General features: G+C 34.4%; 1 protein-coding gene across 1 annotated transcript; it reads right to left on the bottom strand.

Moving 5' to 3' along the window:
- Nucleotides 1–74: 74 nt before the first annotated feature.
- LOC117121939 (lysine-specific demethylase 2B-like) lies at nucleotides 75–23,662 on the bottom strand. The gene is made up of 18 exons (XM_033267357.1): nucleotides 23,497–23,662; nucleotides 18,566–18,704; nucleotides 13,400–13,478; nucleotides 13,173–13,219; nucleotides 10,996–11,168; nucleotides 10,572–10,678; nucleotides 10,205–10,298; nucleotides 9,779–9,932; nucleotides 9,449–9,564; nucleotides 7,980–8,519; nucleotides 7,181–7,282; nucleotides 6,595–6,807; nucleotides 6,064–6,273; nucleotides 5,170–5,241; nucleotides 4,569–4,616; nucleotides 4,153–4,230; nucleotides 1,828–2,797; nucleotides 75–1,625 (listed from the first exon to the last, which is right to left on the bottom strand). The coding sequence occupies exons 1-18, from the start codon at nucleotides 23,545–23,547 to the stop codon at nucleotides 1,471–1,473; spliced, it is 3,348 nt and encodes a 1,115-aa protein (XP_033123248.1). The 5' UTR covers nucleotides 23,548–23,662; the 3' UTR covers nucleotides 75–1,470.
- Between the last annotated feature and the right edge of the window lie 38 nt (nucleotides 23,663–23,700).

The following is a 23,700-nucleotide window of genomic DNA, read 5'->3' as shown; positions in this document are numbered from 1 at the left end:
CTGGATTCAATTCCAAAAATTTGTGCTGTCTTATGCCTTACAGAATGGGGTCATGTAGATGATAAAAACCAATGTGGAACAATAATTCAAAGTTTATTTCTATCATGTGACATGCAGATTAAGCCTACATACTGTTGAATAGAGAGTAAATGGAAAACACATGTTTTTCATCTGTTTAATCTTGGAATGAAACAATTTCCAACACAATATACGCATTACCAATAATGTATTGATTAGGTCGAAATAATGATGCTTTAAACAATTTAAGAAATTAAACGAATTATAGTAAGTATAACTTTTTAATCCAATATAGTAACTGCCATGTCATTAAATTACCTGTCAAAAAGTAAATATGTTTTTGTTATTAACTCAAAATGTTTGAAATTAATTATTATTCACAAATGTACATTTCTAGACCATCCTAAATGTGTTAATTGAAGATTAAATCTGTACAAGATCCTTCCAACACCACAATTTTACAAATCATGTAATGATAACATTAAAACACATCTACCTACCTACGTCTTTTCTACAGGACAATGTGATCTTCAGTAATTTTTGGTCAACTGTTAGTTTCTTTTGTTCTATTACTCGGAATAACTGTTTACAAATACATGTATTTTAATTGCTAATGTGTAAGCATTTCCACTGCATTCTGAGTTACAGAACTTGTATTATGATGCAGGACAACACATTTTTGCCATGGAAATAGTTATAAAATAGTTACTCTTATTTAAATATAATGATTATGTTTATAATATTGAGGTGACAATAGTAAATAACAAAGCAATAGTGTAATAAGAACGATATAAGTGTAATAAACAAATTATATAACCTATTCTAACAACACTAAATGTAAATTAACTCTAACATATGGTAAAAAAAAAGACAATGATCAATATGATTTAAAGCTAGACAGGCTTTTGAGTTGAATTAGTAAACAATCAATTAAAAATTTCCATGGGATTTTGCTTAAATGATAGCTATGCATGACATAGCTATGCATGACCATTTTCCAGTGTCGTGTCCATCATGATACAATAGCACTTTGTAGAGAACTTATAGTGTAATATTGGGACAGATATACATTTTGTACTTACACATAGTAGCGTTCAAAGTCGTGTATAAACCACCTGGTGGTCAAAAGTTTCTATACCTTGACTGTTGACAGCATATGCACTTAAAACTACAAGATGGATTATTGGGAAACCATTAAGTAGCCATGACGTGTCACGGAAGTCAGGATGAGATATTAGGTAGCTTTCGATTTGTGCGACGACACAGCGCTAAAACAGATTCACTCGCGCACGACCTTCCTTACTACGTTCTATGTACAACATACAGTGTAGATTCGGCCAAATTAAAAATATAATACAGGCAACGAGAGGAACATAATGTTCTCGCATGCACAGATCACTTCTTAGTGTCCTACTGTCTCATGCAATCAAAAGCTCCCTAATATTGTCTCCTTTAGTCCAGATGTTGTATTGTGGTAGAAGCTTCATTCAAGATTCTGCCAGGGTCCTGTGTTTTGCTGATAGTCAGTCGACGCAAATTAGAAAGTCGAAGAAGATATTTATACAATGATTGACCAGTGATCTTGTAACATCTGTACACATTCAAGTCTGAAATGATAGCATTATAAAGTATATCAGTATCAACATTTCTATTAAATAGATTTGTTATTGAGAATACTGTAGATTCCTCATCAAGTGCCATTCCAAGATTTGATTTCCTTGCCATCAAACAAGTTGTCAGACAATCGTGGGCTGTGTGTCGCAAACCAAAGAAAATGAAAGTGTGGCAGTACTAAGAATTTGTTCTTACCTGTTAAGTTGTTTCTGATTGTCGAATCCTCCTCAAGAAAGATATCAATACCGTTGGGAGTCAGATGAGTACAAAAACTAACATCCAACTTTTTTAACGCTGGTGTATTTTGCACAAGAAGTTCAAAGATGTTATCGGTGATGTCTGTACCACTAATGTACAATTCCTGAAGACATCGCATCCTTGATCTGACATCAACCATTCCAGGGCGGTGCTCAACAGGTGGTTGGAAGATGTTGTTCGTGATATTATCTTTGAGCCCCTCTACCCACTTCAAATCAAGGACTTCCAAAAGGGGGCTGTTTGGACCAGAGAGAGCAGAAGCAACATCCCATGCAGTATATCCAAGATGCAATTCTTTTAAGTTTGGCAACCTCTCCAGAAGCCATATCAGTTGTCTTCGACTGATGTTAGTTCGAGTCATGTTAAGTGAAATAGGTTGTCGTCGAATAATTCCACTCATTGTTGATTTAGAAAGCTTGTGGAGATTGCTCAGGTCCAAATTCTTCCAGAAATCTGCATCACAACCCCAACGGTTCCAAGTCTTGCAAACAGAAATACATCGGCACAAATCCTTTGCACTCAAGAAAGCAAAGACATTCTTCCAAATTCCCCATTCATAAGCATGTCTGTTGCAGTCACCTTGTGTGTTGACTAATGGTGGAGGGCTCACTCTGCCTGGCCTCACCACAAACCGTTTTACCTGCACAGGTTTTGCTTTCTCTTGCCTAGCAACAGTATGGGCATCCCCTGAACCTCCACCTCTTCCATTTCTCTGAGCCTGTATTATTCCATTCCATTTGCTTCTTAATAACTTATTATTGGAGAGAATCTTTTGCCGTATTCCACCTGCTTTTTTACGACCCCTTGGTGATGTAATAAGTGTGCGTCTCTTAGTCAGTGGTGAGACTGGATTGTTGCCAGGTGGGCCTCGCCTTTTTTTAGCAGGCGGTGAAGGTGAGTTTTTTGCCTGACAAGAAGAAGTTTGAATTAAAATTAGATATCTTTATTAGCAATAAATATAGCCATGTATTAGGTTACTTTATTTCAGAAGAATCTATTAAGGCTTTTGAAAATGAGATTGGTTGTGATAGCCTCATGTCTGTGGAATGAAATAAATGAATGAATGTTGTTGCACAACAATGAAGATGGTAATATGTGTGGGCTATTTTAAGACATGGTGGTGGTAGGAGCTCCCTTTGGCTGGTCTTTGCAACCTTTGTAGTTGTCAAGACCTTTTATGGTTGTTTTGTTCTCTATCTTTTTAGCCCTAACTTGCATAAAGTGGCCCTTACAGAAGGTAATGTTGTTAAAGGAAAACTTTATAATAAAAATTACAACAAACTATTCAAAACAATGCATTCTACACTCAATGATATGATGTCAACATGCTGTTTTATTTCAAAATCCTTTGTCAACATAAACTAAACTCTACAAACACCAATAAAATTATTTAAAAAACTAAATTATCATTTCTAATCAAAAGACTCAATAAAATTAAATATCAATTATAATACAAGAGGTAGACAAATTATTGAAACTGAGGATTTACAGACTTGAGATAAAGCAATGCCCATATACAGTCATGATATGCTTACATGGTCATGATGTGATGTCATCATGACCATATTTAGGCATGTCACATGTTTTTGATGAGGCTTAACATGTACAATGAAAATTGCAATGGAGAAAACAAACCTACTACTACTACTAGGTTGTGTTTGAGGTTAAATAGTTACCAAAACAATTTTGTTTTTACTGTGTTTGCATTTTTCACAAATTTGAAAAAGAAAATGTAGCTATTACATAACAAATTAAAAAAAATATAAGCAAGCTATCATGATGAATGAACTAATAAAATAGAAGGACTATAATTTACATAATCATCTATTTCTAAATTGATTACAATGTACACCAATCCATAAGCAACCATGCTATGAGTTATGAAAATATTCTCAAAAACAAACATAACTTTTTTAATTGTCAAAAGATATTTGACTTTACATGAATCATGCAATTTGGTTTGTTGTTATTAGTTTCAACATGCTCTGTTATTTCAGCTCCTCAACAGGAAAACAGGAGCTCCAGGGAAAAGGCAACCATTTTTTTTTTGGCCAAATTTACAATCAAATGTATAATTTTTCATCACAATGCTTTTGAACATAACACAAGAATACAAGGCAACTGTAACAAAGTGCAAATCCCATATTCATGGTTTATAATTTTCTTAATGGTCAAGGACATCCCTGAGTGCACATTGTGAATAACAAGATTACATAGACAAGAGCAACCATGCTATCTTAGGCAAGTCCTTGGAATAGGTACCTGGCTAGGCTTGGTGGTAGACCTCTGAACAGACAATCTTTTGCTTCGAAGAACTGGGGAAGAACTTTCACTTTTGCTCTGAAAATGATGAAAAAGTTGGCATTAGTTTTGGCCTAACTAATTTTAAAAATATCATTTTAAACAATCCAAAAAGCAATCAGGATTTTAAAATGTTACTGTCAATTATTATAACAATGGTTATTACTATTACTATTATTATTATTATTATTATTATTATTATTATTTGTACTATATTATCATTAGTATATTTTTGTTTTTGCATTCTTCACGTTTACAATATTTATGTATCCGTTTGATCTTTGTGTTTCCTCCTGTAAGTGGCGAATTTTATGTTTGTTGTTGGTTGGAATAATAAATAAGTAAAATAAAATAAATAAATAAATAACAATATTTACCTTTTTGCTCATCTTTTCAGCTGAGTTGGAAACTGGGCTGTTAGCATCCTACAAAGTAGAAAATTAAATGTTAATACCATACTAAAGGCTAATTTATAATGCAGAGAACAAGATGATTTTATGTACTTATATTTTAATGAATTTTATGCGTGCATTACAACTCAGGAAAACAATTTCATGTATTTTTTATATGATTGATCAATAAATCTGAATCTGAAACAAGATGCGAGACAAAGTAATAATAAATATGTACATGAAAGCTTTTGTTGGTAAATATCTCTACTAGCTACTTTAGCTAGATCATATAGTACCATATGCAGTATGTTACAGGTTGAATGTCATGTGTACTTTGAAAATGACAAAGTTTAGCTACCTTAGCTTTACTTACTGAATACTCTAATGGTGTCCTTGCTTATTAGTAATTTGATTTTTTGTTTGTGCCATTTGTATTGTATTATTGTATTGTACTCAGAGGGCCTCTACTAGTCAGCTTTGTGCTTAAGAGTTAACCTGTATAAATGGTATAAAAAATAAATACTGGATTTATTCAGTGTGGATTCCTTCAATAGCTGTTTAATATTTGTGTAAAGCTTAGACTTACCTGCTGCTGTCTTTTCTTTGCTTGTTTCACCTTCTTCATCGTACTTGAATCACTCTTTAGAGTGTCTTCACTCTGTGAAGGAAAGTCAACTTGCAAAAATCATTAAGAAATATACATACCCTACAGTACGAATAGCATTACAAAGGATTTGCTTGGATGTGGCCAACATGCATTCTGGCACATCACCCACTAATGATGGAAGGGGGGGGGGGAGAGGTGCAGTATGCTTATAGTGATTTATTAAATAAACTTGAACAATAAAATACCATATTTGAATTGCATACTTTCATGGCATATTTAAGCAAGAAAATTGAATAATAATGTTAAAAATAATAATAACAATAATGATAATGATTAAAGGTAGATTTAAGTGCAAATAATTTTTTTTTTTGGATAATTACAATTTTATATGTATAGGCCTATATCTGATGCAATTCTTTCAAATATTTTACCTAATGGAATGACAATCAAAAATTTAATGTCAAATCTAAAACAATTTTCATATCTATATATCTAGTGAATTCAAATTTTTCACTTATTTGACGTAATTTTATTAATGTGTTTTTGTATTTTGAATGCCAAATGGGTCTTAAATTTCCATCATGTTGTGATGGACAATAAAGTTTCTTATCTCATATTAGAATGAAAAAATATTCTCCAGAAATAATTATCAGATGCATAAACATTACTATTTCTACTGTATCATCTGGGTCTTATTGTAAGTGGATTTTATTTAAAATGAGCAATCAATTTTGAATGGAATGCTTGAAAACTTTTAAAGCTATACGACACTGTAAACTTTAACACAGTTTAAAATGATTGTGATGCTTTCACTTTTCGCTGGATGTATTTTATTTTCACAGCAATAATTTAATGACAGCCAAACAGCCATACCTTTTCACTTTTTGAGTCGGCAGCAATGCATTTAGGACATTCCCAGCTGTTCGGAAGATCCGCATTTACAACACCTTCATTAGGCTGGCCCTTGGCTTGCAGGCATGCTGGATGTACAATGTCATTACACTGGTGGCATTCCATCAGCTCCTTGCCTTCCTGGACCTCATATCCACAAAGACTACATGTGGCACATGCTGGTAGAATAGGCTGTCAGTATTACAAGATTAATCAAAATAAAATTTTACAAAAAAATTATACAAAATGATAATCTATATTTATTTCACATGGGGCAAGGATTGCCAAAAGTGTATATATCAAATATGTTAAGCCATGTCGAGTTTTGTATGCCTGTATATAGCACTGATGTGCCTATGCCTGTATATAGCACTGATGTGCCTATATATGGTTATGATGTGATGTCATCATGACCATATTTAGGCATGTGACATGTTTCTGTCAAACAAAATTTGATAGTCTGGAGAGTGCATAAGGCACTGACTGAATAAGCTACAGCTAATTTGTACTTACAGCAAGACACTGTCTGTTTATACATGACTGTTTCATCCGGCCAGGTCCACCAAACTTCTTCATGTCTTTACAGAAGTTACACTGACCACAATCAGATCGCAGACAGTTATCACAGTTTCTGCATCGCGTTCTTCTTCTCCTCGCACTGATGATCACGCCCGCCTTAGACCTCGGTCGGTTTGCATTGCCAGGTTTGAATTTTAAATTCGATGCCTATGAATGACCACAAACTAATTAGAACGTGATTGATGAAATACAAGTTATGCTTAAGTACACACAATCTCCACACAAGTTATGTTTAAGTACAGACACACGTCCACGCGAGCAGTCAGGTGTCTAAATTGGTGTGTGGACACTTTAAAAGATGTTTACTATAAAATTCCATACATTGTTTTGAGACCATATGGTTTTTTTTTAAATATTAATATGTTCTTCCTCTGAGCTTTCTCAAGCTAACAGGCAATTTCAACAAATATTAATAACCAAAGGAATAGTGGGGAGCATTTTATGTGTTGAACTTAAAATGTAACTGTGTGTATTTTTGAGGTGAATTGCAGATGGTGATAATTCTTTATGTTCAACTTACTGAAACGTTCTTTTTGACTTGAGGAACCTCTAACTTCTTGACGACTGGCTCGCCAGTGACAGCCAAGTTTGCTTTATCACTTACATGCATGTCCAGCATTTCCTAGAATTACCGATGTAAAAATTCAACATGTTTAAGAATAAAAAAACAGGAGTGGAAAAGGGGATGCAAGTGTAAAATCATTTAGAATAGCTAAAACGTAGAAGCCTAGACCCAAAATATTTAAGAGAACAACCACGGACAGTTGATTTAAGTGATTGTAATTTGTCCCCAAAACATAGACTCAGAAATACCGGGTTGGTGTTTGGCGGGGGATAGTTTTCAAACTTAGTTTAAGGCAGTTTTAATATTAATAGTGTCATCTGCGACTTGTCAATGGGCATTATGGGTAATTATCACAGGAATATTTATAAGAAGAACAGATCATTAGCTAATTAATTTGCTTTGTTTAGCTGAGAAAATTCAGTAGGGGGCACGTACCCCCAACCTGTTTTGCTACTAAATTTTAAAATTTCAAGGCATATATTGAAATTAGCGCTCTCAATACCTATTCTGAATATGCTTTGAAAAATTCTGGATCCGCCCCTGGATATGTTTGGCAACTTTTCTCAGGGAACAGTTAAATTACACTGTTCCCTGCTTTTCTTCAATGACCAGCAAATTATAGTAAGAATGAGATGATGTGGTGTTGAGGTCTCACAATTACAAACAACTTCATCCCCTAAGTTTCATGAGAAAGAAAATTACTGTCCTGCAATTAGCAAGTTCCTCTCTGTTTTAATACAATTAATATGCTTACCCTTGCATCAGCTAAGACATGTTTAGGGTTTTCTATCAGATCTGGTACACATCGCTTTCCTTGAGGCTGTTTGTACAAAGCTTCCAGATGCCACAGAAGCATTTTCAAACCTTCTAACTCATACTTGCTCAAATGTTTGTAACCTGCACTGCTTTTATCTTTCATCTCTACTTTTGCTGACTTCTCACTCAATTCTTTGTTGTTGGCTTCCAGAGGCTCCTCCTTCTGATTGGTCGATTGATTGTCATCAGATTGGGTAGAAAGAACCTCATCATACTGGCTAGTACTAGGTTTTTCGATACCATTGCTATCAGGCTGGTTTTCTTTCCCTGATAGTAATTCGCGCTGAGGAGATCGTTCTTCTTTAATTTTTTCATCCATAGCATCACCTCCATTTTCTTTCTTTTCAATTATTTCTTTCTTTAAGTCTTTGTTCTTCAAACTCTGTATGTGTGTTCGTCCAAGCAGTACGTTAATGTAACTTGCCATTACATACCACATTATCTCACCATAAAACGGGTAGCGAAACTTAAATGGAACCTAACATAAGGAAGAATACTATACAACTTAAAAGACCAATAAAAACAATTAATGATGATAGTGATATTTTAAACTTCGAAAACTGGATATAATTTAACGAGCTTATCTTGCAAGCCTTGAACCACTGCTGTAGTCTTGTTCATGTTGACGTCATCTGATCTTGTTATGAAGTCAGAGCGGTTCCCGTCAGTGGGCTTCATTCTTTAATGATATTATTCCATATGACGGGTAGATTTAATCTACCTGCATCTTTGTTGTCGGGCTGGTCTATCACATTCACGGTTTATGGAGGACCGTCGTTCAAGCAAAGTTTCATCTGAAGTTTCGAAACACATTAATACGGAAAATCCGGACCATAGCATTATCCTGGATAAGACGGAGATCTTAACCGTAGAACCAAGATGGTTTGAACAGGGGGTTAAAGAAGCAATCTATATAAAATTAACAAACCCGACGCTGAACAAAAATGCAGGTAGATTTAATCTACCCGCTGTAAGAAATAACATCATCAAAGAGCAAAAGGAGGCGCATGGGCCTAATGAAGCCCACTGACAGGAACCGCTCAGACGTCATAAGAAGATTAGATGATGTCAACCTGAACAAGACCACAGCAGTGGTTGAAACTTACAAGAAGCTCGTTAAATTATATCCAGTGTTCGATTTTAAAATATTATATTATTTTTACATCCTTGATAGATGAATCTTCATCAAAGATGATAGCGATGATTAAAATAACAACTATAACGACGTCGGCAGTGATAATGATGTTGAAGATCATTGGCGTATCTTGAAGTCGTGAAATGTGGGGGCGGAATTGAAGTGGGGGGTCTCAATAATTAGGTGAAAGGGAGTGAGGTACTTGATCGTGTATTTTTTTGGCGACGAAGCCAAGGATGGTGATGACAATAAAGATGCAAATGAAGACCTACATGTATCTTGTCTTCCAGAGCAGAGACCCGGAGCTGCTTAGGAATGTTGAAACTGTGCAAGAAGTTGCCACCAAACACCAGCGAGTCTTCTGGAGTGTACACAGCATGGATCCAGCCTAAAAAACACGAATGATTCATCCACAATCAATTAGCACACTCATCAAACTATCGGCGCGTTGAAATTTATCTTATCAAAACACTCAAGATCATGCTTTTCTTCCGATTCCTGGGTCCTAATTATGACACCAGGATTTTTTTCTTGTAACTAAAATGACTTTACTAAGCCTCATGATGATTTAGTTGCTGTTGAAATGGAATAAGGCTTTTTACCTGATGGAATGAAAAATGTGTCCCCTGATTCTAGTTTGATTCTCCCACACTGCTTGACCCGGTCACCTAAAAACACATCGCCTTGTTTCCCTGACAACACCCATGATTCAAAGATATTGAGGTTCTCGTCTGTGGGCGGTATCAACCAAAAGATCTAAATGGTAAAACAAAATCACTTTAATGACGATCGTAAAAACAAAACTTCTCCTGATTTTAAGTAAAAATCACAATGAATATAAACACAATAATAAAAAGACTGAAAACAGTTTTAAAATTGAATATTCTTTGTATGTGGTGAGTAGGTAATAATAACAACCACTTAAATAAAAATAATTAACAAGTCCCCTTGCAGCGGTGGCCCATAACCCCTTTCAACTGCACTAACTAATCACCAGCACCTTGGATGGTAATATGGGAATTGTTTACCTTTTGGCCATGGAGAATATGGTACCACACAGATGTTCCACCAAAATCCACATGAAAATCCGTAAAACATCCAGCTACACTCATAAGGCAATACCTATAATAAAAAACAACCAAAAATGAATAAACAATGATTTCTCACGGCAATTGTTACACTGCCTAGTTATCCCCGACACAGTTGGGGAGGGTCCTAGATTCGACTGACCAATTAGCGTCGCCAAAAGCTGTCGACGATATCGAGTAGCGATATTATGGAAACAATGTATTAATAGTAAAGAGTACCTTGTGAAAATTGTGCTTCCTCTTTCAAGTCTATTTTTCTTTGCAATTATACTGTCTGCATCTAAAACTTGTAAATAAAAACACTTACTTCTGTACTTTTGGATATTTCATTTCAGCAAGTACATTGGTGCTGTCCTTCTGAGTTTCTTTTAGTTCTCGAGGCCACACTGTATCTACCCAATCAAGCAGTTGCACCTAGTGTACAAAATATTCACGCATTTCAGGGGCGGATTCAGAGATGTCCAAAAAAAGGGGGAGGGGCGAAAGTGGGGCCGATCGAAATAACAATACTCTAGGCGGTCCGGGGGAATTCCCCCACAAAATTTCTGTGTTCTAGACGTTGCCTGACGATCGCAATAGCGTGAAACTCCGAGTAGCAACATTCTGTTCCAGCGACCTCCACTTCTATATATATATATATATGTGGTTTTATATACGTGGTTTTATATGATGCCCAGAAAAAGTAAAACCTATGTCTGAGTAGTATTTCTCCAACAGGTGTGGTGACTTACCACATATGGTTTCTGAACAAGTTCGTCAAGTTTAGTGTGACTGAATTCCAGGCTGATCACATTGTAGAGGCCATCTCTTTCCTCACTTTCATAATATTTGGCAAACTGCGCCATACTCATCTCAACAGCCTTCTGCGAGTTAACGTCCATAGCATCTACCATCCTTCGGCTACCTGCAAAAAAAAAACACCGAATATTTATTTATAAGGGTTTATCTTGTTTCTGATTGCAAATATACGTTTAAGATTTAAACAACTAGGCCTACAAGATGCCATTGCTTAATGTGAAATAAAATGTTGCTATGGTGTGAATATACATTTTGTGTTTTTAAAGCGAACAAATATTTTAACATTTGAACTGCTTACTTTATACAGTATACTTAAGTCAAATTCTTTTTTTTTTAAATAGGATATGAGACAATATTTTCGGCCGTAATTAACAGATGCATAAATAATGTTTATATCATCTAATGTATGTACATCATTTCGTAGTATTAAATTGACATGACATAATATCACTGTACTTGGGTCACTCTTCCGAATTGAAGACTGCCTATAAATTTATTTAAGTTCAAGGACATTGGACAACTCTATTTTCGAGCACAATAAAACGTTTACATGCATCATTAATCACCATAGGCCTACTATATCACAGCATGGAGGAATAATTTCTCCATGGACAAACCTTCAAACGATTGACGTCACTCAGGGAGCAAGGTATATATTTTACTGGTGTATATCGTGAAAAATTAAACTTTTATACCTCCAGGATAAAACAAAGGATCCTAACCACTCGCTATCAATTTTGGCTATTTTTTTTTTTATTCTTTTAGCTAGGCCTATTTATTTACGGCTTATCCAACATTTCAATCCCGATTGACATTTTCTGAGAGGCGCCGTTGATACTTTTATTTCTATCTTTTTTATTCACTAACTTTCAAGGATATAATGCTGACTAACTAAAATAATCATGATTTAAATCTAGAATGCCTTCAGCAATCTATTATTTCGCCACATATTAACTAATGGCATTGGAACAAACTCGAGTGACGTTTCAAGGTAAATAGCGTCCAGGAGGTCACGGTTTTGCGTTCCAGACCAGGTAAAATATCACTACTGTACTATAAAACCACAGCTTATAGGCATACTAAAGTATAGGCAATGAAACCATCAAAAGATTCTGTACATTGGCACTGTATTCGTTATCAAACATATTTGTGGTGATCAAATGAACCTGAACGATCAAACCATTGCGCGCCGTGTACGATCGTATTTACCGTCTGAGAATAACTTCGATACCTATGGTGTGGGCCTATTATAAACACACTAAAAAAAAACAGATTTTCATGTGAACTTTATAAAACATGAATGTTTATTTATAAAAACTGATAAACGGAAGGATATGTCAACTGCTGTCTCTGTACTGTAAAAAATTGCAAAACACCAATTCATTTCAATTCAACTTTATTTAAAAAAAGAAAACGTTGAAAAGATGTAGGCCTATAAAGGCTGTAATTAACCCGTGAAACATCTCTTCAATTAAACAATCAATTATAATAATTATTATTTATTCAGGAAAATACATCATGATATTACAAATATACAATAAGTAAAAAGGAGTTTCCATGAAGGAATAAAAATAACAAAGAAGCTACTGTCATGAAGTAGCCTCCACCTCCAATCTACTAAATTGGAACTAATACCAAATTACAAATACTACAATTACGACAAATATGGAATTAATTAATATATGCACATAATTCAATTATATAAAACTTAAATTAAATTGCTCGATAATGAGAGTAGCCCTAAAATTAATAGCACGAGGAACACCGAGTACGAGAGACCATTACTTATTTAAAAATTAAATATAAAAGCCATATTGCGGTGGATAACATTAAAATAGTTCAATAAATCACTCGCTGAATAAATTAATAAAACAAAAGACGTGCATATCATTATTTCTCGGTGATATCACTTGTACTCAGCCGGAACGCTATAAATTATCACTTAACGGGATCAAGTATAACCGAAAGTATAAATAAACACCATTTTAAAGACGTTTTATATTAAAGAGAAGATTACTGTAATACAGTAATAGAAAAAAAACATTAAAAAAAATATTAAAATCGCGTTTATGCATTTGTTATATTAGGTGCTTCCCAGTACTATACTTACCAACACAAATCTTCACATCATTCACACTAAATTCCTTGCCGGGAACCCTGAAAGAAAACAGAAAATATTGCGCTTTTTTTTACATCGTAATATATTGGGTAAATAATTATCGTATACTCTACACAAAACATCAACACACACATATCACTAAAAACGTGGTGGCACGGTAGGCCTATTTAGGCCTAAATACAAAGTACGGCCTTCTATCGCCTGTATTTTATACTTACACCAATCCAAGTCCATCGTGTTGATGAAATAGCATAGGCTGAGTGAATCCATGCTCTTGAATGTATTTGTAAGTAAAATCTACAGGGAAAAGAAAGTTAATATCTATAAATGGCATATTTTCTGTAATAATTATAATTCCATCATGAGATAATGCAATGACTTTCTTCGGTGTCTTAAGTTAAGACCAATGGCGTAACGACGAACCCCGGGGGCGGGGGGGGGGGGGGGGGGGGGGGGGAAGTGAAGGCAACGGGCCCATCGATTTTATTTAGTAACCGATTAGGAGTACCGTACTCGCGCGAATAAGCGCCCGGGCGCTTAAAATATTTTTGCACTTTTTGAGAGTCGCTTATTCAAACGGGGCGCTTATGAAAACAGAGTGGAAATTGAGGGGCGTTTATGGAAATAGATGAAAATCGAGGGGTTTATATGAGGACTTATTAAATTCAAGAGGCACATTTTGAATGAAAAACGATTATATAAGGACATCAGGAAACCGGTGCGGCTGAAAAGATAATCGTCCAGAGAGCATGGCTTGTCATGACAAGAATGTTGTGAGTACAGTATTACATAACAACAGAATAGCAGATGAAATTAGTGGTGGTGGTTAGCTTGTTGGCCATCGGCCGATTGAGAATAGCAGGACGGCATGATCATTGCAGATGAGAATGTGTTAAAGGTAAAAAGGAGTAGGACTAGGCTTTAGACAAATGTAAGATGATGAAAGTTTGAACTGTCTGTCCAGGGAGCTCTCATCTGTCCAATATAAATATCCTCATTTTGATATTGACTAAAGGAGAATGTGATTCCACTCCACACCTCAAATCATGCCAACATCCACAGTCCCAGAATTGATTGGATTATTGAGGGGCGTTTATTCAAACGGGGCGGCGCTTAAATTAGTGGTGGTGGTTAGCTTGTTGGCCATCGGCCGATTGGGAATAGCAGGACGGCATGATCATTGCAGATGAGAATGTGTTAAAGGTAAAAAGGAGTAGGACTAGGCTTTAGACAAATGTAAGATGATGAAAGTTTGAACTGTCTGTCCAGGGAGCTCTCATCTGTCCAATATAAATATCCTCATTTTGATATTGACTACAGGAGAATGTGATTCCACTCCACACCTCAAATCATGCCAATATCCAAGGTCCCAGGATTGATTGGATTATTGAGGGGGCGTTTATTCAAACGGGGCGGCGCTTAAGGAAAGGGGCGCTTATTCGAGAATGGCGCTTATTCAAACGGGGCGCTTATTCGCGTGAGTACGGTATCACGAAAGTAGCCCTCCCCAGTGGAATATTAAGCATGTTATACTTTATTAATTTGATTCGAAACTCCGTGAATTCTGCCCTTTATTCCAGACTATCGAACAGTTAGTGGAGCAGGGCCGCATTTCGAGCCGGGATGTGGAACAATTTTGGGTCGGGAATTGATATAGGCCTAGTCTTATATAATGTAATGTAATGTAGTGGGATTTGGTATAGCGCATTATACCGAAGTCTCAATGCGCTGGAAAAACAAAAACAAAAGGCAACTCCTATTGTAACCAAACTACAGATGCAGAGAAACAGACTGAGCAGAAGTTGTTGTTATGTGAGTCCTTCACATGTAGGACACTCTGGGATTACATACACCTGGAATTACATTCTTTTAATTTCTGGTTTTGGGTGCCTTGTACTGGGCCGTAATGTCAAGGCTAGAGTATGAGGGGCCCAAGAGCACATATTTACGCCACTGCCTAAGACTTTTTTTCCAATGGGGTCGCTATTTTTGCGGCTAGGTGCGCTATTGATATATTTGCATTGAAACAAGGACAGAAGTTAAAGGCCCTTTCATACTTTATGAAATCATAAAATACATCAATACGTATTCAATATACATAAATTCAAATTTCCTGAGTTTCATCTTTGATACTTTCAGAGAATCGTCCTAGTCTAGTAATAAGTGTTGTTGAGATATCGTTAGTTCGGGCGTTAGTTACCCTTAGCACAGGTCATCTGGGTGTCATAATCTGTTTATATACCGTAGATATGCTATTCACAACTTACATCACATATTTCTGAATGTTGACTCCTGTATAATTACAAGCCTATATGTAAGCCTATATATGATGTTTTACAAAGGTTACCGTGTAGTGAACTAGTACCGTATATATGCGAAGAGTCGCTAATTTAATCTTCCGTGAGCGTTATTAGAGTTTTTTTTTATTGACATCAAATGTACATTCGATAATATATTTTTTGTTTAGATTAAATTTTAAACAATAGGCCTATGTATATTACAGTAACCATTATCAACACCAAGTAAGCAAAATTTTATAACATTTACAGTCATTAGGCCTCGCCTAATTATTTACTTTAATCTGTCCGATTTATTCGCAGCTCAGAAAATCTAATTTGTTAGGTGATTTTACAAACTCAGTGTTTCTTATTAAATTTGTTACGCAAGAGTGTAAATGAGAACCAAAGATCACTGAAATAAAATAGGCCTTTTAAGAACCTTTGTCCATAACTTGACCCATGTAAAGCAATTTAAAAAGGCATATCCTGTCACTGCCGACCATGGCTACGACAGACCCACAAGAAAAAATACAACACAAAGTCAAAGACAATGAGAATGAAAAGCCAGAAACACAGGGTAGCAAAGGTGCCAATAAAGGCCTACTTATGCATGGTGGGCAAACATGAGCACTTGTGGTGGCTTTTGGTGGCCGGTTTCGTAACAATAGTTGCCTACTACACTGAACTCGGTCTGCCCTCGCGTTATCGTTCACAAAACAACAGAATAAAACGCTTTGTTCTCTGTCAGTATTCAACCTTTAATCAGTACTAAAGGTGAAATCATTAAGGACATTACCGTAAAGACACTGTACTCTTAACGACCTCTACGTTTCATAGCAGACCTACGCAGTTCATAATTCTACGTATGCCTCAACCATATTCAAATTCCAGCACAAAACACATGAGCATAACCTTATATAGATATTAAGAAACAATATAGCCTGTTGTAAAAAACTTGGTCTACTTCATTAATAGTTTGTAATGAGAAATGGATTTGGTGCCTGGACCTCTTGTGAAACAACCTTGATATTGGTATTGTCATTCTTAGTTTTTAAGTAAATAATAAATAGTGACTATTTAATCTTAACTTTAACTGTTTTTAGTTTTGTTACCGTTTGTTACTTATTCAAATGCTTTTACCAATTTCCATCAGACTCAAAGGGATGCCCTCGTGTTTTTGTTTTTTTTTTCTTCTTTTTGTTTGTTTTTTTTTTTTATTTATTTATTTTATTTTTATCTTTTTTTTGGCTTCCTCTTTATTTTTTTTTTAGTTTTACTCTTTCAACGGCCAGAACACCAAGAAAATCCCATCCCTGAGAAATGTAAACATCCATACTACCAGTCTGATTCTAAGCCTGACCACGGTCTGATATACTAGATTCATAACTTTATGAGTGTGGTGCCCATCTTCTAAAGAAACCCCTTTTTTCGTTTTAAAAAGTCAAACATTTGTTTCAAATCTGATATAAAATCGATTGGAAACGAAATATTTTCCATTTATTTCATAAAACAACCAATCATTATAGTCCAATTGAATATTTCAATTTGTTTTTTTAATATTCAGAGAACGATGTGGTCTTATAAAAACAAACATGTTAGTGGAAAAACATCATTTTTTTAATTCTTCTTTGAATCCCAAAACAAGAAACATTTCAACAAAAAGAACATAACAATGTAATGCAAGTCTGCGGGATACTTGTAATTCCAATACAGTACAGGAATGAAGGGATGGTCTGGACCAGATTGCAATAACTGTCAGAATAACGTTTACGTCAGTGTGCGTCGATCTGTATAGGTTCAAACATGTAGGGTTGATCTAGATCTGACCATGAGAATCTGACTGACATCCCACTGTTAGAGTAGTTGCGTCAGTGTGCGTCGGTCAACATTCGTTCCATGTTACATTAATTCTAAATAATACTCCGCATTTTATTTAACTTTTTATAAAATTATAATTGCAATGCATTATGGGAAATGTAAACGTTGGATTTTCGGAAATTGTGCCAACTACAGCAAGCCTAAGCCTAATCAGTGGCGTCGAGAGCCAGTAAGCGCCCCGGGTCAACACCTCACATGGGCCCCCCCTTCACTTGGGACCCCCACTCGGCCGCTCCCCAAATTAAGTCTCCTCCTAAAACCCTATTTGTCCAAACCCACATACACGAATATGATTCCATGTGATTATTTTTTTGCAATGTAGATGTATCAGAATAATTTGATGAATAAACGATAATAATTATATATATAATACACGTATATACATACCACTTTGCATGCAGTGTGAGGTACATATAAAATCAATCATAAAGATTAAGATCAGTATCATATTTTATTTCACTTACCTTAAGAGGAATTTACAAGAAATAAACCATAATGTGTAGTTTGTTCTGACAACAAAAGTTTTCATCCTGGCTTGGGCTCGGGGCCTATGGAGATTTTGTTCTTACCCCGAAAATTGTTCCTCTTGGTCCGGGGCCCCCAGTAGACCCGGGCCCCGGGGCAGCGACCCCCTGACCCCCTCTCGACGCCACTGAGCCTAATTATTAGGCATCACTAACATGAGTAGCAACATAAAGAATGTACAGATCTAAAAACATTTTGACACATATTGGTCAATTTCTACTAGCCCAAGAATACGGGATACAATTTCAGACAATAAGTAACAGTCTGTTTTTAAAAATTGTCATGTTTAAGACATAAAATAACAATAAATATAATAAGAAAGGTCGACAGTACAAACATCACAAAAACCCTTACAAACATTTAACAAACATATCCAGTACCTAAAAATAAAATAAAACATAAACACCTAGGGATAAAATTCAACAAAATTGTGTATTTATCATTAATATCATTATCATTTATTACATTAAATATTACTAAACTATAATATAAAGTAAATATAGTTACATTTGGATTTACAATATAAACTGTACGAATGTTTTGCATTACTGTAGTCAGTGCAAGCTTATGCAATTGCATCTGACCTTGAATAATTTACAAAATAATTTAATGAATGATATTACAACCAACAAACTATTGTTTTAAGTTGATATTCAAGTCATAAAAATGAATACTTGATTATGATCAGAAATAATCACTAACCTTCTCCTTTCATGCGTTTCACCATTTTGTTTCCGAAGTGTCTGCAGGTGATTTTATCTTCCAAGTCAAAAGTGCGATGGCCTTCGATTGCGGCATCTTGGTCCTCGCCCTCATGGTAGTGTTTCCTGAGTTTGGGTCGCTAAAAATAACCAGCAGAATAAATTATTAATTATTATTAATATTTTGCACTTTTGCTGTGCTTATATATCTTTCTCATTCTTCGTGCAGTAGTAACGTCCTGAAGTCTGGTTACGAGGCTTAGCTCATTCTCCAATTAATTCATAATACCTATTTAGCGAAAATTATCCAGGGACTTGTGCAATGACACCACAAGTGGTGTCCACAGCCCCTGGATCAGTACTACTAGGCTATATATGTAGTGCAAGCTATGATTTCATGGCCTACATTTGTAATAAATCAAAATAACTCTGTCTTTCTGAGTACCCTGGACTGGACTGGAAGCGAATTCTTGCCTGGTCAACATGTTTATCATTGGAGTTGGTTGTTAATATTTAATTAATATTTTATGAGAAACCTATAAACAAATTTTTTTCTAATATGGAATTATACACAAAAAATTCAAAAATATGGTTAAGTACATGTGACAAATAAGACAATAGGCCTATTTAAACCTAAATAAAATAATAAAAATACAACAATATATAACATACGACAGTAAAAAGAATGTTAGGCCAATAATAACAAGAATAATTAAGAGTAACAAAAACAATAATTATTACAACAAAAATAATATTAATAACAATAAAATAAATACAAAATGTATAATTAGAACACGTGACAAAAAAAGCTGTTTATCTAGTTCATCGTAATAAGTCCACCTATAATGCGCTAATTGTACAAGGCGTTCATATTATCATATTACTGTATAAAACAAGTACTGTATATATCAATGTAAGACAATTGCCTAAAATATAGACAGTATAAGTATAATTAATTACACGATCGTCGACGAGCAGTTATGCTTCTGGACAATAAATCTCTACTCATAAAAGCATAAGAATAGGACACTGTAAAATAGTGCAGGCCTCAACTTTGCTATAAAACTATTACTTGAGATATGTTGAGCTTGTTTTCTAACGAACAAAATAAGTCTAGTGCTACAGTAAAATTCAACAATGTATTTGAATAATACTATTATTAATAACAATAGTATATAATAATAATAATAATAATAATAAATAATAATAACTTTCATAGGAAAATCGACAAATAGATGGTCATATATACTGTTATTTACTTTTATTAACAATTTTCAGTAAAAAAAAAATAGGCCTAGGTCTACGCTTGATTCTATGATTCGTTGCCAACTCACCACAGCACCCCATACTTTATGTTGGTATAGCTTAAATTGTAACAACGGGGCTAAAGTATATAGTTCAAGGTACGGTATCAAATGTATTAATCAAAATTAGAGAAGTGACCTTGTGAAACATTTTGGGTTCATCTTTGGTAGAAAAAAAAGGGGGGAAAAAGACGTTCTTGCCAAAAATTAGATTTCCAAAATTTATTTATTTATTTTATTTTTTTTTTTGGCAATTGTAAACCTTTTGATATTCCTACGGAATTATCATAATAATGGGGCAAAATCCATGGCTTGAGGTATCAGATTTATTACATAAAACTTGAAAAGTGGCCTTTGAAATATCCAAAGTAAAAATAAGGTAAATTCTAAAAAAGATAACCTACATTTTCGAGATTTCTTTATGACTTTTTATTATTATAGCCTACGTATAAAGTTAGGCCATGCACAACACAGGTACCATAATAAATGTTACTGTTAATGAACGCATGAACCACATTATTTTCAAAGACGAATTTGCCCCCAAATGTGTTTAGTCCAAGATGTTTTTGGCTTCTAGTGTATCATGCTTACGACCATAGAGGAAATATATTAAGATATTTCCTCTATGGTAGGACACTATTTGCAAGGCTGGCCTGGATACGATCGCACCATGGAGGTGTATCATGAGCATGATCACACTTCAAGCATATGATTGTAAAGTTTCTTCATATAAATGTTTACTGTATGTATTATGTTTATGGTCAAATATCTGCATAAGTTCACTTACAAGTTCACGAAGAAGTCACTTATGCTGCCATATGCCTATAAACATATTCATTTTTTGTCATTTGTTACTTCCATGATCATGGATAACCATATTTCCTCCACGGGAAAACAAACACCTTATGTATTATGGCTATTAACAAATGATTGAAAGAGAAGCCATTTACAAACAGAATAAATAATGGTGGTTTTGTTTTTAGCTGGTTTTACTTCTACAATTACATTTGGAATGTATCATCCCATGATTTGCATGAAACTACTTAAATCTATCAATCAACTGGCACCATAAATGCATAACGGCAGTTTTTGGACAACAAAGGACTTTTAAAGCCATGTTGAAAGGCAACTTATGCCACAAATATCCTGCAAAGAAACTCATCATCAGAGCTCACGCCTTGTGGTCTGATACTTTTTCTTTATCGACGGTAAAATAATAATTTAATAGTACGGTATTGTCATTACAGTAATTAAATGTTAACATAAAACAGAATATTTTAGGTCTATTTTTATGTTTATCATGTAAAGTGAATTTTTAAAATGGTCATGATGTCCACCGCCTCAAACCGGATAAATAAACAAGAGAGCTTAAGATAAGCATTATCAGATGATTTGCATGAACGGGAATAACTACGACACGTGAGAAGCCATACGTACACATATTATTACAAATCTCCAAATTAGCTATTATAAGTTAATTTTTAACACGGGAAATGAAAATTATAGCTTAATAATAATATTTATATGATGTTTAGAATAACAGAAAAAGGTGAACTGATTTTTTTTTTAAGTCGACGAAGTTACGTGGAGTGCCATGAAGCGGTACTTCCGTCTTCTGGCTACTTCCGACTGACCAGCTGGTGTTGAAGGGGATCAGTTTAAATAAAACATTATTGTTTTACATAAAAGAAGATTTTTTTTTTAGTTCAGCAGATAAAGTTTTACATTTGACTGACGACTTGTTGAGTTTTTTTTACCACTGATGTTGGCCAGGCCTATAATAACTAAGTATAAAACTGGTCGTGTTATATATAGTATATTTTATTCTACAAGTCAAAACAACAGGGGTTTTTTTGTCAATAATATTAAGTTGAATTTATATTTTATATTAAACTTTTTTAAAAACATTAAGAAACTTCAAAACGTAACAATTCTAATGTTTTTTTTTTTAACAATTAGGTACAAAAACAATATGTGTATCATCTGCCCTGTGGGTAAGCCTACTACAGTCTATCACCAATATTTTATTACTTATGAAAACCTTATCTCAAAAAAGGTGATATAGCCTACAATTTATTTTTAAATCTATGAAATTGCTTAGCCTATGAATAAAATAAACAAATCGACTGAAAACTGCATGTGGTCGTTTCATTATGGCTGAATATTGTCATTATAACGGCGTTAAGACTTTCATAAATCATTAAACAGATTATCCAATATTTTTGTTAGTTTACAGATATTGATATTTTCCCCATATTTGTATCAATATTTACGGACCTTTTCCTCGATTTTAATTACAAAATTATCATTATACGATTCGAAAGTTAAGACCCGAAAGCAAAATACAAACGACGATGGCTTAAGGATAGATTGTGCATTATCAGGAGCAATGTATTGTTCTTATTTGAACAACTACTTGCTTTTGTTTTGACTAAAGTTTTGTTAAAATTTGTTTGATTAGGACTTGCGATAGGTAGGATGGCAATAGTATTGATCTGATCTCACTTGACTTGTAATAACGCTATCTTAATATAATAACATGCTTTTGCAGGCCTATATTTTAACTTAGACCTGTACGGTAATACTTTTTTAACGACCATAATATTTATTAACCAACAACAATAATTTATAAGATATCATCTATTGGCATTCTGTAGTAAAATAAAGAATTGTTATCATAACGATTCCTGTACTTCTTCATAAGAGAACCTCCTAATGGAAGGTTACATGTAGGCATAACCCTGTCCGATATACTACACTACATCCGGTATATCCCCAATAACAGAGAAAAACAACAAAGTGCCACAAATAATAATTACAAAAAATGTGCCTATAAACATACCATAAAACTTTAAAAATCGTTGGCTAAGCAAAGAAAAACATAAATTAGATGGAGCATGATTACGATACACACTTCATGACGACTTGAAAAGGGTCAAATATATTTCAAAACGTATGCCTAGCTATACATTATTGATATAAAATCACACATTATTTTTATTTAATATGATATGCGAAAAATTCGAGCAAATATTGAATTACTAAAAAGAATTAATCAATTATAGAGAAAAATATTGTACTCCAATGGAATGTTGTCCTGTATCCATAATGGGTATTATTCAAGCCGATGTTGACTGCATGTAGATATTCAATCCAATTATAACGAATCACTCAAATTAAGGTTGAAGTAACACCGGGATAAGTTAGTTTAATACATATAAACATTTAAAAATGTTTTTTTATATTGAAATTAGCCATTTATGGGCTACTTGGCGCAATTTTCAAATTTCCTTTTTCTCACGGTGTTCCTCAAGCCGAATTCCCTTCACTGCTGTTCAAATGAACACGCATTTTTAAGATTTTTTGTATTCTGCGTCAACCGAGACAACTAAAAGTGGGGCAGTATAATCATAATAATTTTGTTCTTGCTTTCTATTGCACTTTTGAGTCGAACTTTGCATTTCTTGAGAAAGTCAAGGATAATTTTAGTTGCAAAAATTTAGAGCGCCGCCGAAATATTGGAGTTAGATAGCCACAACAATGCAAAAATGGCTAGGCACTATTCAGGAGTATCTACATAACACCTTAGAAATTGTTGTTTTTACATTGAAAAATGACAATTACAAACCAATGAACGTCTTGTGTTTGACTCGTTAGACATGTCTGAGTATAGGCCCATGCAAAATTCACTCAAAATTATTCAGGAATAGATCTAAAGTTAAATTTCCCAACGCCATTTATTAATCCACAAGGGTCACGTACACTAGTGTCGAAGAACTTCATTATGCGACAAATAAATCATTAGCATATGAGGTCACTCACAAGGTCACCA

Source organism: Anneissia japonica, unplaced genomic scaffold (assembly GCF_011630105.1).
Source record: "Anneissia japonica isolate Jap-2015-1 unplaced genomic scaffold, ASM1163010v1 scaffold352_len1594369_cov220, whole genome shotgun sequence".
Classification (NCBI taxonomy): domain Eukaryota; kingdom Metazoa; phylum Echinodermata; class Crinoidea; order Comatulida; family Comatulidae; genus Anneissia; species Anneissia japonica.
Note: the sequence above shows the minus strand (reverse complement) of the source record. Positions and strands in the feature narration are given on the sequence as shown.